Source organism: Aquila chrysaetos, chromosome 19, assembly GCF_900496995.4.
Source record: "Aquila chrysaetos chrysaetos chromosome 19, bAquChr1.4, whole genome shotgun sequence".
In the NCBI taxonomy this organism is placed as follows: Eukaryota; Metazoa; Chordata; class Aves; order Accipitriformes; family Accipitridae; genus Aquila; species Aquila chrysaetos.
This window is the reverse complement of record NC_044022.1, coordinates 3,290,716-3,306,120: the sequence shown is the minus strand read 5'-3', so window position 1 is coordinate 3,306,120 and position 15,405 is coordinate 3,290,716. Positions and strand designations below refer to the sequence as shown.

The 15,405-nt window shown below is 45.9% G+C and overlaps 1 protein-coding gene across 1 annotated transcript in view; it reads left to right on the top strand.

The window, feature by feature from the left end:
• The first annotated feature begins 13,209 nt into the window (after positions 1–13,209).
• The window catches only part of KL (klotho), a 52,360-nt gene continuing 50,164 nt past the window's right edge, over positions 13,210–15,405 (top strand). The window contains exon 1 of the mRNA XM_030043151.2: positions 13,210–14,001. Coding sequence (XP_029899011.1) covers positions 13,249–14,001 — 753 coding nt within the window. The 5' untranslated portion in view covers positions 13,210–13,248. The remainder of the gene's footprint in view (positions 14,002–15,405) is intronic.

Sequence of the window (15,405 nt, the reverse complement as noted above, 5' to 3'; positions counted from 1 at the left end):
AGGCAGCATGATCATAGAATTATTGAATCATTTAGGTTGGAAAAGACCTTTAAGATCACCAAGTCCAACTGTAAACCTAACACTGCCAAGTCCACCACTAAACCATGTCCCTAAGCACCACATCTACATGTCTTTTAAATACCTCCAGGGACAGTGACTCAACCACTTCCCTGGGCAGCCTGTTCCAATGCTTGACAACCCTTTTGGTGAAGAAATTTTTCTTTATACCTAATCTAAACCTCCCCTGGCACAACTTGAGGCTGTTTTGCCTGGTAATATGAAGTACAACAGCAGGTTGAAAGCTGGAAAGAAAAGTTTGTAAGGACGTACATATATGTTTATACTCATTTTCAGAAATCTGGCCAGGATTTTGAGCATGGGCAGATGTGTCCTTTGAATAGGAGCTAATGGAGTAACACCTTATCAAACACGAGCCAGGAAGGCTAGATGAGTTATGGAGATGTTTTACTGGTTATTGGTGCATGTGTAGATTTAAAAAAAATAATCCTGGTACCAAACAGAAAGGGCTAATTGCACTTTTATCCATTTCTGTGATGCTGAAGAAAAGAGAATAGAATAAAAGAGGCTGATTCCTGTGCCTAGGGCTAAGTAGCACCATTTGGCTCAGGTCCGCAGTGGTTATGGCTGCTCCCCTTTGAAGCTGATTTGTCTTGCAGACAGTTGTCCAAAAGCAAAGCCAGAGAACGGCAATTAAATAGTGGGGTGATTAGGGGATGCGTGTGCAAGCACACCACAGCTCTCTTTTATTTACAAGTACAGTTGGACCCGTAGGTTAGTTTAGAACAGAGTAGCTCTGGCAGGACCATCCTTGTTTCATTCCCTTTAAGGCTGCTGGGTTACTTTACACGAACAGTGGTCCTGTGAGTGACCAAAGCATTTCCCAGTTCCAAACAGGAACAGAAACTAAAATCCTTTGCAAAAAATGGTAATTTTTTAATGTTTCAGTCTCAGAAAAGAGAATTCCTTCTCTTTTACCAAGTTTGTAAATCACATTTATTCTAATTTTCATTTTTCTTCTCCATAAGTGTGTCTTCTGCTTTTGGTTCCTCCTGTCCCAAAACTCTGGGGAGTGGTTACTGGAAAAAGAAAGTGCATGTGAGAAAGGAGAGAATTGGTGGGATATTAGTCACATAGTTTTTATTGCTTATGATTGAAAGAAGCAGGCTGCACTGCTGAAGCAGAACAGCTGGGTGTTGAGAGGGAAGGTTTTGCTGCAGATGTACAATGGAACAGCTTCTGCCTTGCCAGCACTAGCCCCAAAGTTTGGGGCTAGGGATTTGCTCCACAGGCCCTTATGTGTGGCTTCCCTGGTCCCCGGACTAGCTCTAGTACTGAAAGACTACTGGGGTCGAGCATCTGCCCTGGGAGCAGGTGGTAGGTGAGGAGGGGAGGCCTTTCATTTAAGGGGTAACAACTTTGCAGTTGCCATGTACCAAAAATACCTGGATGGACTGTTACTGCAGATCAGCTGGCACTTGCTACCATCCAGAGACCTTCCCATGGATCCAAGCCCCCAATTAAAGGAGCATAGAAGTGTTTCTGTTGATGAAGATGATTCTCATTTTGGAAAAGGCATAAGCTAAGCCACAATTAACCTAGTTTTATACCTATATCCATAGTAGAACTTTTACCAGTATTACTATTTCATAGTATGTTAACAAGACTCTACTAAAAGGCTTCACTCTTTTTACACAGCTTTATTATATCATGGTGTAGGTGAATCTGACAAAAGATGCTCCTTCCAGGTCAGATATGTTTCACAGTAAAGAGCGTTCCTACCTTTTCTTTAAGGAATGGCCACCTGCTCGTAGGTATTTAACTGACATTTGCTGTTTAGAGAGGCGACTCTGCAGCACCATTCAGTATTGCTCATATACAAGTCCAATAAAACAAACACTGGCCAAAGTACACCTGGGCAGTGAATTGAGGACAAAAATGGAAATCCTTAACAGAAGCTAAAGCAATAATGTAAAATCATGTGCAAGATGCTGCTGTGGAGTGTGATGTCCTTTCATGAGACGGGTGGAAGAAGTGACTGTGTTAAATATGGTAGGGCTGGGGACTTAGATGAGGAAGGGGAGCAGGGCAGGGTGCTGCTGAACAATGATATGTGTGCAATTAGACACCTGATCTGTTTTGATCACTGTAAAAGAGCAGTTAGAAATCAAAACATTTTGTGTTAGCCCCGGGGAGACTACAGTGGGTTGTGTCAACACCTTGTTACAGGCAAACATGAAACGCCTCGCCAGTTAGGTCATGAATGTCTAAGGGTCGTGGCTTGAAGACAGTAAACCAGGCAGAGCCTTTGCCACCAAGCCAAGCCAGTCAGCATTTTTAAGAGACAAGAGCAGTGCTGCAGTCTCTGGAGACCAGATCCACCAACCTCAAGGTCTTACAGTGCTGACTGCACCGACAGCTGTGAGACAGGTCTGGAGGATGCCCTTAGCCTTGGGAAGCATGCTTTCCCCACAGCGTGAAATTTTGCTGAGCTTTTTTCAGAGATACCTGCCACACTTTGAAAAATCACCATTTTCCTGCTTTCATTTGTGATCCTCTGGAAACTGCTGCTGGCCTGCTGAAATAATAATAGCAAACATGCTAAGACAAGTTTCACACACTGCAGGCGTTGATACTCTGCCCTTAAAGCACATGCACTGTAAGGGAACATCCAGAAAAGCCATTGCATACAGAAAGGAGACTCTCAGGAAGCAATGAAAAAAAGGCATGAAAAATAAGTGGATGCATTTAATAGATCATCTTCCTCAAAATTTTCAGTTTTTTATGTTAAAAACTGATTTGAACTGAAGATAGAAGTAATAAAGAGAAATGGACACAGATGCCTTCCTTTCAATGAACATCTGTTTGTCAGCTGAAAGTCAGGCCTACAGGAATTTAAATGCTAAGTTAATTAAAAAAATGACAAAATTAACTCTTCTTGGTATCTATGACTAAGTGTCATGGTTTAACCCCAGCCAGCAACTAAGCACCACGCAGCCGCTCACTCACTCCCCACCCAGTGGGATGGGGGAGAGAATCAGGAAAAAAACCAAAAACTCGTGGGTTGAGATAAGAACAGTTTAATAGAACAGAAAGGATGAAACTAATAATGAAAATAATAACAATAATAAAATGACAATAATAATAAAAGGATTGGAATATACAAAACAAGTGATGCACAGTGGAATTGCTCACCACTTGCTGACCAATGCCCAGTTAGTTCCCAAGCAGTGATCTGCTGCCCAGGCCAACTCCCCCAGTTTATATACTGGGCATGACATCACATGGTATGGAATATCCCTTTGGCCAGTTTGGGTCAGCTGCCCTGGCTGTGTCCCCTCCCAGCTTCTTGTGCCCCTCCAGCCTTCTTGCTGGCTGGGCAGGAGAAGCTGAAGAATCCTTGACTTAGTCTAAATACCACTTAGCAACAACTGAAAACATCAGTGTGTTATCAACATTCTTCTCATACTGAACCCAAGACATAACACTATACCAGCTACTAGATAGAAAATTAACTCTACCCCAGCCGAAACCAGGACACTAAGCTACAGAATTCAGGCAGAAAAGAGCCATATCAGCCTTTGTGACCATAAATTGCCCAAATGAACACCTGCTCTGACAGCACGACCCGAAATGTATAGCTTGCTCAATAGCTACTATTTGGTACCTAACAGAGAAATTGGTCCGGTAAATGTTGTTTCTCCCTGACTTCCCTTGCAAAGAGTCCTTTTCCTGTTTCATCCAAAAGGAGGAATTGCTTGATGATGCCTAACTGTAGTACTTTTTTTTTTTTATTTCTAATAGATTTAAAACGCACTTACTGCTGTCTCCTATGAAGCATGTTTCATAATGCCAGGAGTCTGCTTTTCTCTCTGTGGGTGGGACTGCCTCACTGTGTATATATGAAAGATTTTTTTGCTACAAAGAAAGTTTTTTGCAATTTAAAAAAATTTAGGTTTAGATGAAGAATACATGCACCATGCTGGTAAGGGTGAACATTCTTCCAGCAGTGAATGCGTTTGAATATAGTTACATGGAATCCAAAGCATTTTTCCAAGCTGAATTTTTGCATGGGTTACATTCTGGGCACATATAAAAGAGCACTGTAAATCAAAGATTTACACTTGGAAAATGCTTACTTTAGATGCTTGCACCAAACAGTAGATAACCTTCCTAGAGGCCTGACAATTTTAGAGAATTAGTCTGCTTAACTTTCTTACATATAGCTCAAATATACATATATCAAAGCTTAATCAATACCTCCTTCAGCCATGATTTGGGACTTTCCTCACAGCCATTGAGCAGATATACCAAAACCTTTTTTTCTTAGAATCCCACAAATATCAATATTTTCTGAAGTTACCTGCTGGATGAAGAGAACTAAAACATTGATGTGCCAACATGTGTTGCTTAATCACTGTGGCATTTTTATTACTCCTGCATTCAGCTACCTGCATTATAATTGCTGCATAGCTCCTCCTTGCTTATTATATTGCTCATCCTTCTTTGATTTGCAGCAGATATGACATGTAGGAGTGAATTAGAGTGGCTGGTGGAAATATCATCACTGACCTTGAGAAAATTCAAAATATTCTCATAAACACTTAATCTCACAGAACTGATGTCAGTGGTAGCACATACGGCTTCCTGATTTGCCCCTGCTGTTTTGGTCTAAAGAAGAGGTTGTAAGTCCATTATTTAAAGAAAGCAATAAACCTAAAGCATGTAACAGTGTGGCTCCTGCTCAGGAAGAAGTATGAAGATCCTGACACTCTTAACAAATATTATCCCGTCTCTAATTTCACCCTAAGGAAGAGATGGGCATCTTATTGCTCAAAAGATTAAACCTCCTGTGATTTCAGATGTGGGTAAAGCAAGGCCTTATTATGGTAGTAGATGTATGATGCATAATAATGTTATTAATGGCGTTAAGATAAAAATTTCTATCAGAGTACTAGTAGAGCGAGATTCAGGTTGAGATCCAGGCACCTAAATGTCTCAACAAGAGCTGGATGATGCAGAACGCAGAGAGGTCTGACCGTAGCAGACTATGTGTAACCGGGGAGGTGAACAGCCACTATGGTCAGGACCCCCAGCCTTACACACAGCATTGGGTACCATTCCGAATGTATGAGGGTATCCTGTTTGACTTCCAGTTGCCATTACAGGAGGATGTAGATCTCCCACATTCAGTTGCCCACAGGAAGGTAGATGGTGTTATTTGACTGCCATTGTGTCATGCCATACAGTCACCATGCCGTCCACCTAAAGCTGATAGATATAACACAGGATCTACAGGAGACCTGTGTTGTTTCAGAATATTAAGTGGAAGACAGGTGGGGTACCTAGCTGAAAGTCATGTCAACTATATGTGGGCAGCTGAAATGAGCCCTCTGTGCAATATCGGCAACTCCCATGCAGACATGCCAGACACCATGGGCTGCTGGAGAGGGAACCAGGCATACATGTCTGGGCAGGTGAATCTCTCCTTGGTGCTTACCTTTGGGTGAGCTGAATCACTCTCTAGGCTGCATGTATTACATTGGTTAGATCTCCCTGAACTGTCATGGGCTCAATTCAGTTACCTAAACATAGGCATCTGCTGAGATGCCCTGTGGCCCTTAAGACATTAATGTGGAATTGCCAGGTAGGACTCAAGACCGGTAACTTCTGAAGTGGGAGCCAGAGGTCTGACAGGGTACACCACAGTGTCTACAATGACAAAAGATGCCTGTGTTTAAGCTACTGAATTCATTTCTCAGCTTATGTATAGAAACCTGTAAGTAGATTAACTACATTCAGGTGCCTTATCCAAAGCTAAGTCCTACTCTTAGTTCATCAGTTTTGTTAACTGTGGAAGGCTGCAAACCAGATAATTTTTGCAGGGGTCTGCCTCTCGCTTTCATAACTCTTGATATTTGAGGGGTTACTGACTCCAAGCACTGCAGGAACCAACTACTGCTCCTCCAAGGTGTTTCTGACATCCCCCAGCCCAGCTCCAGAGCCTGTTCCGATGGCCCAGCTTGCTTAGCCTTGCCCAGCCCCACAGTTCAACTGAGCACGGGAATTCTCACAGAGGTTTCTTTGCTCAGAAATGGTAGACACAGCATAACACTGCACTATGAAAACATAGCAGTGATTTCAGCAATGTGAATTCACAGAATCCAAGTCCTCTTTACACACACTTTTAATGAGTCCTTCATAGATTATATCAAGCATCCTTTTATTAGCCACTATATTCTACTCTACTTCTGTTATGCATTATTGAATTGGATAATTATTTTTTCTATAAGGTAAACATCTAGACGAGCTCCAGTCATTACCAGCAACGTGTGTTTACTTTAGGCTATATATCTTTATGTGCCATCTTTGGATGTTTTCTGCTCTGCACATCATCCTCCCTACATGACATGTATCCTGTGTAGGTTTCTTAGTTCTTTGATAGACTACAGACATCCCATGTGTTCATCTAGTATCTGACTGCCTATCAGACAGTCTCAAGCTTCTCATTCCTTAGCTGCCCAGCTACAAGCTTTAAATTTCATAACTGCAAGCCTTCATAGAAGTGCTTTAGTCTCTGCTGCTGGCCCACATAAAGGACCTAGCAAGAACCTGCAGATACTCCTCCAGTCTTTCCACGGAGCCAGATCACTTGGATAGCTGTTGCTTTTAGAAGCCTACGGGCTGGTGACTGCCACTTTGCAGTGTGATAGGTAAAAAGCTATTTCTTCAAACAGTGTTCAAAAGTCGCAGAAAGAGTACAGAAAAAAACCTTACAAGAACCCAAAACTTACTATGGAAATTATCTGACTTTCAGTTTTTGAAGTAATGCACCAATTCTTCTGGATAGGAGCTGTGAAGAACTGCTTAATGCAGAATGCTTTGGCTCCTGGCCATGCATCTATGCTTTCATGTCTCAGAGGTTAAATTCATTGCAATAATTCTCAAGGTTTTTTTTTTTTCTTTTATTAGAAAGGTCTACTTTTCAAGACTGGACTGTTGCAGCATACTCTATCTTGGCCTAATCTGGTTCAACTCCTCAACCACATTTGAAGAGGTAGACCCTAAACTGTGCATACCTACTGTTTTGGTAATAAATGTCTTGACTTCCCAATGGTTTTGAGCCAGTCTCAGAAACACAGGAGTAAAGCTTTGTTAGAGTATCTGGGAATAGCTCCTAAGTACATTTATGTGAGTATGAAGCAGCACTAAAAGACTAATTGGCTTCTCAGTTGACTATAAATCACATTTCAGTACCACACACATCACACAGTACAGAGACTGAGTTTTTGCTATTCAGTCAAAATGGATTTTGTATAATATAATAGTTGTGTTTATTAAAGAGCATCATATGCCTGTAGCCCTGAAAAATGTGTATGCATTTGCAGCCAGGGTTGCCTGTACATTTAGTAATGGAGCAGCATAGTGCAATATAGTTTAAACGACTAGTTTACAAAGTTTCAGCTCAGCTCAGTTTAAAATGTTATAACTCTTAACTGCAGAAGAGTCATTTAGGCAGAAAATCTTAAAAAGAATTAACACACTTCTTAAAACCATTCCTATTTCTTTGCCTTGCAGTAGAGGAGACCAATATTGGCATGAGCTGAAACCAACAAGAAATAAGTATCTGAACTGAGGTGTCATTCAACTGCTTATTGAAATACAGATTTAGCAAGCACTAGCTTGTTCTGCTGTATGATTTTAGCAGGAGTAATTCTTATCAATTTACCTATGGAAAGTGATCTAAAGAAATGATGATAGAAGTCATTTTGCAGGATATTCTTCCCTGACTGAATTTAATGCATAAAAATTTCAACTTTCATGTACATAAAACTCAGCATTGCATTTTCATTTTTTGATAGTAGTGCTTTTTATTTCTTCATTTAAGCCCCTGTGGATCTTTCTTTTCATAGGAGATGTGGCATTTTGCCAGAGGTTTTAAAATAGTAGGAATCTGAAGAGTGAAGAGAAATGCTTCAGCTGTGCCTGAACTGAAGAGATAGGATGACTGTATATGAAAAGTCACCATACGTGTCTCCAGAGTGCTGTCAGCTCCAGACTGAGCCACAGGATTCAAGCTTTTGAGCCATCCTGTGGAGACTGAATGAAATTGGTTTCAAAATGATAACAGTGTATCACAAATAGAAATTAAAATAGAAGTGAGAACAGTGAAATTATGTTCCTGTTCCTTTTTATACTGCATCAGAGACCACAAACTGTGGTTTTCACAGTCACCTCTTAGGCTTGAGATCCAGTCTATGCAGATACCATCTAAATTGTTAAACCTATTTCACACCTGTGAGTGATCCAGTCCCTCTGTTTTCCAGGATTTTCTACCCTAAAAGTGCCAAAACTCATCAGGCAACTCCCTTTTTGGTCTGTAACTTCCGTGGACACCCACCCTTGCTTGTTCACACAGGCTCAGCAGAATCTGGGGAGACAGGCCTGTTTCTTCAACCACTGCAACCAGGGTTCGGTTCCTGCCTAAAACGGAGTTGAAGCCCGTGGCTCATGAGCTGCACGGCTGGAGCTGGCAAGGAGCACTCTTCTGTCCTCTCTCCAACACCTCTGACTGTTCTCCCTCCCTCCCTCCGGACCCTTCTTGCCAGCCAAGCCAACGTCCCCTGCCCAGGACAGGAAGAGCGAGGCTGTATCCACCTCTTCACCATCTCCCTTCTCAGGAGAGAGGCAACTTCTTTTCCTTTCTGTCTTTGCCCACCCCTTCTTCCACCAATTCAGAAGGCACTTTTGAAGACCGGGGGGTCATCTACAAACCCTTGTCTCATCATCTGGATAATGGGGAGGTGTTTGTGGCCTCCCAAGAAGTAAGAGACAGGATTTCCAAGATGTCATTTCCAATGAAATATGAAATGCCATTCCAAGATGGTGTTTCACCTTTCTTCCCATCCCCAGCACCTTCTGTGATTCAGGGTTTGAAATGGGTTTACTGGTTCCCCTGAAGGAGGGTTTGCAAGACTAGGAAGGCCTTGCAGCCCCTGCCATCCAGGTATGGGGAAGCATCCAGACACCACACCTCCCCTCCTAGGTTACAATGGGATTGTCATCCCCGCTCCATGTGAATAAAGTATGAATTTCTACGTTTGCCTTGAAGTTACTCCCTGTCACCTTCCAAAGTAAGAAGGGCCAAAGGATTTAGAATTCCACTCTTCCTACAAGGGGACGTTCAGGATTCTTGGAGACACAGTTACAAAAGGGTAAAGAAAGAACTACTGGAGTTCAGGTTTCTAATGTCCCACCTCACACTAGATCCTACCATAGAATAAAGGAGAACAACTCAGAGTCATTTATGGGATAAGAAGAATTTGTCACCCTTGAAACAGGAGATGACTAGAGTCCCCAGGATTCAAAAAAAGGCATTTCAGGTTCTCTACCACCATTCCCAACTACAAAAAAGTGGAGATGAGAATGATTTGGTACTTACGGCTAGAACAGAGGAGGATTTGACATCTTCCCAAGCATTCTTCAGCACTACATGAATTCATTACAACAGCAGGCATATTTTGGACCTGACAACACCGTGTTTCTAATTGCAATACAGTTAGTTACTAGCTGTCTTTAAAGTCATTCTGAATCTACATTGAATGCATATAACTAGTGTGATCAAAAGAGAAAGAAGGAATAGGTATGGAAGGCTGCATTTTTTCAGGACTTCCAACTTCTTCTCTGAGAAAAATTGAGGAAGAGCTTATTTGCCTGGTAGGCTATGATGTTCTGGCAGGGATGAAGAAGGTAAATCTAGAACGCTGTTGCACAGCTTTCCATTGGGAACGCCTGTTCATCAGCAAGTGGAAGCAAAATTTGACAGGTTAGCAGTTTGCATTTAGCAGACAGAATAAAGAAGTAGTATTGTTATGCAATGATGGAAGCATAGAGAAAATGCTGAAGTCTAATTCAGGCAGTGATTTTTTTAAGCAGTGTCCCCAGCTGGTAGCAAGTACTTTCGTGTCTTGAGATGAAATGTTGAGAGTGTAAATCTATTACACAAGGCTATTTCCAACTCACTGTATCCTTGTCTTTGTTTGGAAATACACTTGTGAACAGAGAAGGGGCATTAAAACAGAAGATGGCAGGTTTAGGCACTGAGACCATTTGTTCTACCCCAGTGAAGAGCACAGATGCTACCAGTGTAAGGCTGCTAGCTCTTCTGCAGAGATTTTAAAATGGGGAAGGGGTTTGCTGCATTGAAGCCAGTGCGTGATGTGACCTCAGGGAAAGCTGTTAAATGAATCTAAGGCAGTAATAGAGTTACTTTACGTAAAATTAGGTATCCCAGAAGATTCAGCCTCTTTGGGGTAGAAAGAGAAATGCTCAGTCAGAACACTGTCAAATTTGATTGCATACATTGACTGCATAGCTAGCAAAGAAAATCTCAGCACAGCCTGAATGAAACTTATACTGACACTTACAGTATCCATTATACGTATTATCAAAAGTTGAATGTCCCGTAATCACCAATACAAAGAGGCTGAAAGGTAAATCCTGATCTGCTGGCCTGGGGCAGAGTTGGAAGTGTGCTTGCTCAGCAACACAGACACAATGGAGCCATGCTTTGAACTCAAGGAGCCATGAGGGAGACCTGGATGACTGCAAGTGTTTGGCTGGCCTTTCTGCATGGTTAATATTGCACAGTTTGTTAGACTGTCTGTTAGGGGGAAAAAAAAAAAAAATTGGCTCAGAGCAGTGGGTGATTGTGTGTTGTCCTAAAACATGAAAACAAGCTTTCTCTGTAAGAGAAAAACAAGCAACTGGAGGCCACAGTGCACATTTTCTGACATTTACACTAAAAAAAAAAAAAAAGTTCTCGTCTAACAGACATACAGGTGAAGTGACAGCTTTGTGCCAGCAACTTATGGCCAGACTTCATCCCTCAAAAATGGGCTGCTTGCTTCAGGAGCACAGTCACTGTAGGCTTCCTGGACAGTTTTTGGAGAAGGTAGCCACCTCTAGAAGTTGACAAAGATCTTAGATAGGCTGACTTATACCATGAGGCTATTCCTTTGGCTGTTGAGAGGCTGTGGAAGACATGAGCTCCTAATGATGGAGCTTCACTTCAGTGCCTACTTATTGGTGCTGCCTAAGTATAAATAGATTTGATCTAGGTTTTAGTTGATAATTAGCAAACGAAAAGAGAATGTATCAAGATATATTTTAAAAACTCTTGTGTCCCCAGATACCCAATGAAGGTTTTTTTCCTTAAATGTCAGCAATGCACTTACTTAGCGCCACTAATACTCTGTTTTAGGCTGAGGTATTTCTGAGGCATGTCTCTACATCCTGATTTTCAAAATACTTTCGCAGCGAGCTTCAGTGAAGGCACTACACTTCGACTGAAATCAGGCCAGTAGCTGAATGGGAGCCTGGCTCTGCACGCCTTGCACAGGGACAACAGCAGCAGCACCGCTGTGCTCCTAACAACCCATCTCCAGCTTTTGCAAGTAACTACCAGGTGATGCTAACACCTTTTTCTTTTGCTGCAGCTCTGTTGCTGGAGCTCAAGTTGTCATTTACTTAGACTGTAATCAAATTTCAGTGGCTTGTCAGGCTGTATAGGAAACTCACTTGCGGAAGCCGATGACCAGCCCTGGTTCTGGGCCTGCCACCCCCTGCTCCCACCCCAACCCTTAGGGAAGGGGTGTCAATGGTCTCCTGCGTCGTTAAGATGGTCCCTCTAACGTGGGAATAAATTAATCACCACTAATGGAAGACTAACTGCAATCCCGTACTCTACACTTTTGGTCTTTTCCTTAAAAGACCACAAAACAACACCTGAAACCAAACTGAATCGGTGCAGAAAAGGTGGAAGTTGGAATGTTCTAGAAACAGGCAAAGCGAACGCCCTGCCTGTGCTCGCGAGGTGCGAGAGCCCATCCTGCGCACCTCAGGAAACCTTCGGCAGGTCACAACTGGCATTTAAATCCATCGACTCGTTATTCGTGATTACATGTAGTTTTCCCCTGAGGGCATTTATTTTCTAAAAATAAAATGAAATTATCTAAATGCCTTCATTCTGTAGTTGAACAACAACGTTATCTCCTGGGGACATCTCCCTGTCCTTAACAGCCTGTCTGGTAGGTGTGTTTTATTCTTAGACGTCCCAACTCGTGTTAAGAGCCCACGCAACTGAATACCAGGTTTTTGCAATGTGCTGAGCCAGTTCTCACTTTGCAGACCGGGTAAAATTGTTTTGCCCAAAGGAGATGAGAACGGCAGCCTGAGACCTGCCTTTAACGAGAGGTCCATCCATCATGCCCACACAATCGGTTCAAAAGTATAACTCAATAATCAAACTTAGCTCGATTTATTTCCTCCCCATAAAGATCTGTGAGGCATTTCTAACCGGAACTTGTTTTGCATGCGGTAAACAACCGAATACACCGACCTCCTACTCCAGAAAAGAGAAGTTATCACTGGGAGGTGACAGTCCGTGAGGTACTGGGGGGCTGAGGGGGGTGAGCGTATGACGCCCTTGCACAATGAGTTTCTCCTTAATTACTGCTACCCGAGAGATCGCCGATGCGATGTGCCTTGCCAAGGTAGCACGAAGGAAATACTGGGTGAAGGAGAAATAATTTTTATTTCCTCGCCTTCCCCCCCCCCCCCCCCCGCATGTCTGCCTCCCCTCAGCCCCGCCGCCTGGTCCGCTGCCCGCCGGGCTCCCCGACGGCGGCGGGGGGGCGGGAAGGGGGCCACGCCGCGCGGCTCCTCACAGGCGACGGATCCGGCCGTCGAGCCTCTCCGCAGGCTCCTCAGGGAAAAAAAAACGTTTTTTGGGGAAAAGGGGCGCAGGGCAGCGGCGAGGGGCCCGCCTCCGAGGGGAGCACCGGAGCCGCAGCCGAGGTGCGTCCGCCCCGGCCGCCCGCGGACGGGATCTGCGCCCTCAGGGGCCGGGGGGACTGTGGGGGGGGTGTGTGTGAGACAGGGGCGACCCCGAAGGGGAGACGGGGCCCACCTCTCCCCTCAGGATCCCCCGCCCCGCTGCCGCCCTCCCCTCCCCGCCCGCCCCGTCTCACCCCCTGGATCCCGCCCCCGGAGGCAGCTCTCCCCGAGGGAACCGGGCGAGAAGGAGGCAGACGGCAGCTCCGAGGTAATTATTAATAGCCGTGCCCACCGGGGCGGAGGGCGGGAGAGGCGAGGTGAGATAAAAGGGGGCGGCGGGGGGGGGGGGGGGCAGGGAGGAGGGAGCCGCCGTCGCGGAGCCCCGCCGGGAGCATGGCCCCCGCCGCGCCGCTGCCGCCGCTGCTGCCGGTGCTGCTGGTGCTGGGGCAGCCGGTGCTCGGGGAGCCGGGGCAGGGCGCGGGCACCTGGTCCCGCTTCGCCCGGCTGCCCTACCCGCAGGACCAGCTCTTCCTCCACGACACCTTCCCCGACGGCTTCCTCTGGGGGGCGGGCAGCGCCGCCTACCAGACGGAGGGCGGCTGGCGCCAGGGCGGCAAAGGGGCCTCCGTCTGGGACACCTTCGCCCACCGCCCCGCCGCGCCGCCGGGGTCCGTCCCGCCGGGCCCGGCGGGCGGCGACGTGGCCAGCGACAGCTACAACAACCTCTACCGCGACGCCGAGGGGCTGCGGCGCCTGGGGGTCTCCCACTACCGCTTCTCGCTGGCCTGGGCCCGGCTGCTGCCCAACGGCACGGCGCCCCTCAACCCCGCCGGGCTGGCCCACTACCGGCGGCTGCTGGGCCGCCTGCGGGAGCTGGGCGTCGAGCCCGTCGTCACCCTCTACCACTGGGACCTGCCGCAGGGCCTGCAGGACGCCTTCGGCGGCTGGGCCAGCCCCGTCCTGCCCCGGCTCTTCCGCGACTACGCCGAGCTCTGCTTCCGGCATTTCGGCGGGCAGGTGCGCTACTGGCTGACCATGGACAACCCCTACGTGGTGGCCTGGCACGGCTACGGCACGGGGCGACTGCCGCCCGGCGTGCGGGGAGGCCCGCGCCTCGGCTACCGGGCGGCCCACCACCTGCTCCAGGTAAATGGCGGGCGGCGGGAAGGGGACCCCGGCGGCTCCCGGGCCCCCCGGGTCGTGCCGCGGGGAAGGGTGCGGAGGCTGCCCTCGGCCCGCACCGTCGGCAGACCTGTCGCCGGTCTCGGCGATCCTGAAACCGGATCGACGTGGCCGCCAGAGCGCGGGCAGCCGATTCTGTGGGGCTAAAGGCGGCAAAGCTCGTAGATGGGAGGCAGGAACTTCGTGGTCGTTTCAACTTAGTGGAAACACACCGCGTTAAAGCACCCTGTGTATTCTGCAGAAATGCTCAGTCCTGGCCCCGACGCTTGGCAGCGCCGTGCTGGGTGGGTGAGGGGATGCGTTCGGCTGTGCCGGTCCAGCGCTGGCTTACTAAGGTTGCTGTGGAAATGCTTAGTGTGACTGCAAGGAGAATTCATGCATTTGGTAAAGAAATCTTACTGAGTTAATGAGGTGGCCGAAATGTCGTACTGAGAGATTTTCTTGACAGAGTATGGGGTTTTTTGAGTGTGAACGCTGGGAAAAAAGACCCTCTGCTCCCCCAGCTAGTCTAGTAAGTGGCGCGAGTCGTTTGCTCTACATAATTTTTATGCAGCGTATCTGTATATGGTGTAATTGTAATGTTTGCTGGAAGCAAGCATTGTGGATTCTCGGGGAGAATTAAGCAAAAGTGTGTACAAATCCTTCCAGTGACAGGAGAAAGGATTCAGCCTAACTGGCCATTAAGGCATGATCTATTGCACCATAATACACATTCACGAACTCTGCTGATGTCCATCTGCTCAACGTACACTTACCGGCAGGAGTTACGTCCTAATGAGTATCGTATACTAGACGGGAACACCAAGAAAACATCCAACACATGCCTTATTCAACTTTTTGCCACTTTCCTGCATTACTTTTGCATTGTTTAGTGCTACAAATAAGTCAAGAGAAAATACAGGTAGGGAAAATGTGGGTAAAATTTTAGATTAAATTCCTGGTCCTGAAACCTTTAAATTCTTCATTTAGTACCTTGGGGTGTACTTGACCGTGTTTCACAGTGAGTATAACCTACATCACCATCGTATCTGTCCGAGTCCCTCATAATCTCAAGCATATGCTTGTTCTCATAAAAGCCCTATGGAGAAAGAAGGTGCTTTTCTATTTAACAAATGAGAAACTGAGGCACAGACTTGAGTACACCATGTAAAAAGTATAATTAAACCAGGAAAGTCTACCAGTACTTTTTTTAGCGTCAGAACCTCAGGATTAGTTCTGTCCTACTGACTGTTGTCCAGCGTTTTCACAATTTGTGGACATTTCTCTTTACACAACAGTGTAAGGCAGCAAGGTATCATTTTTTTTTATGTTTCATGAATGAGGAACTGAAACACAGATGCAATTAAGACCCAAAGTGTCCACTGATTG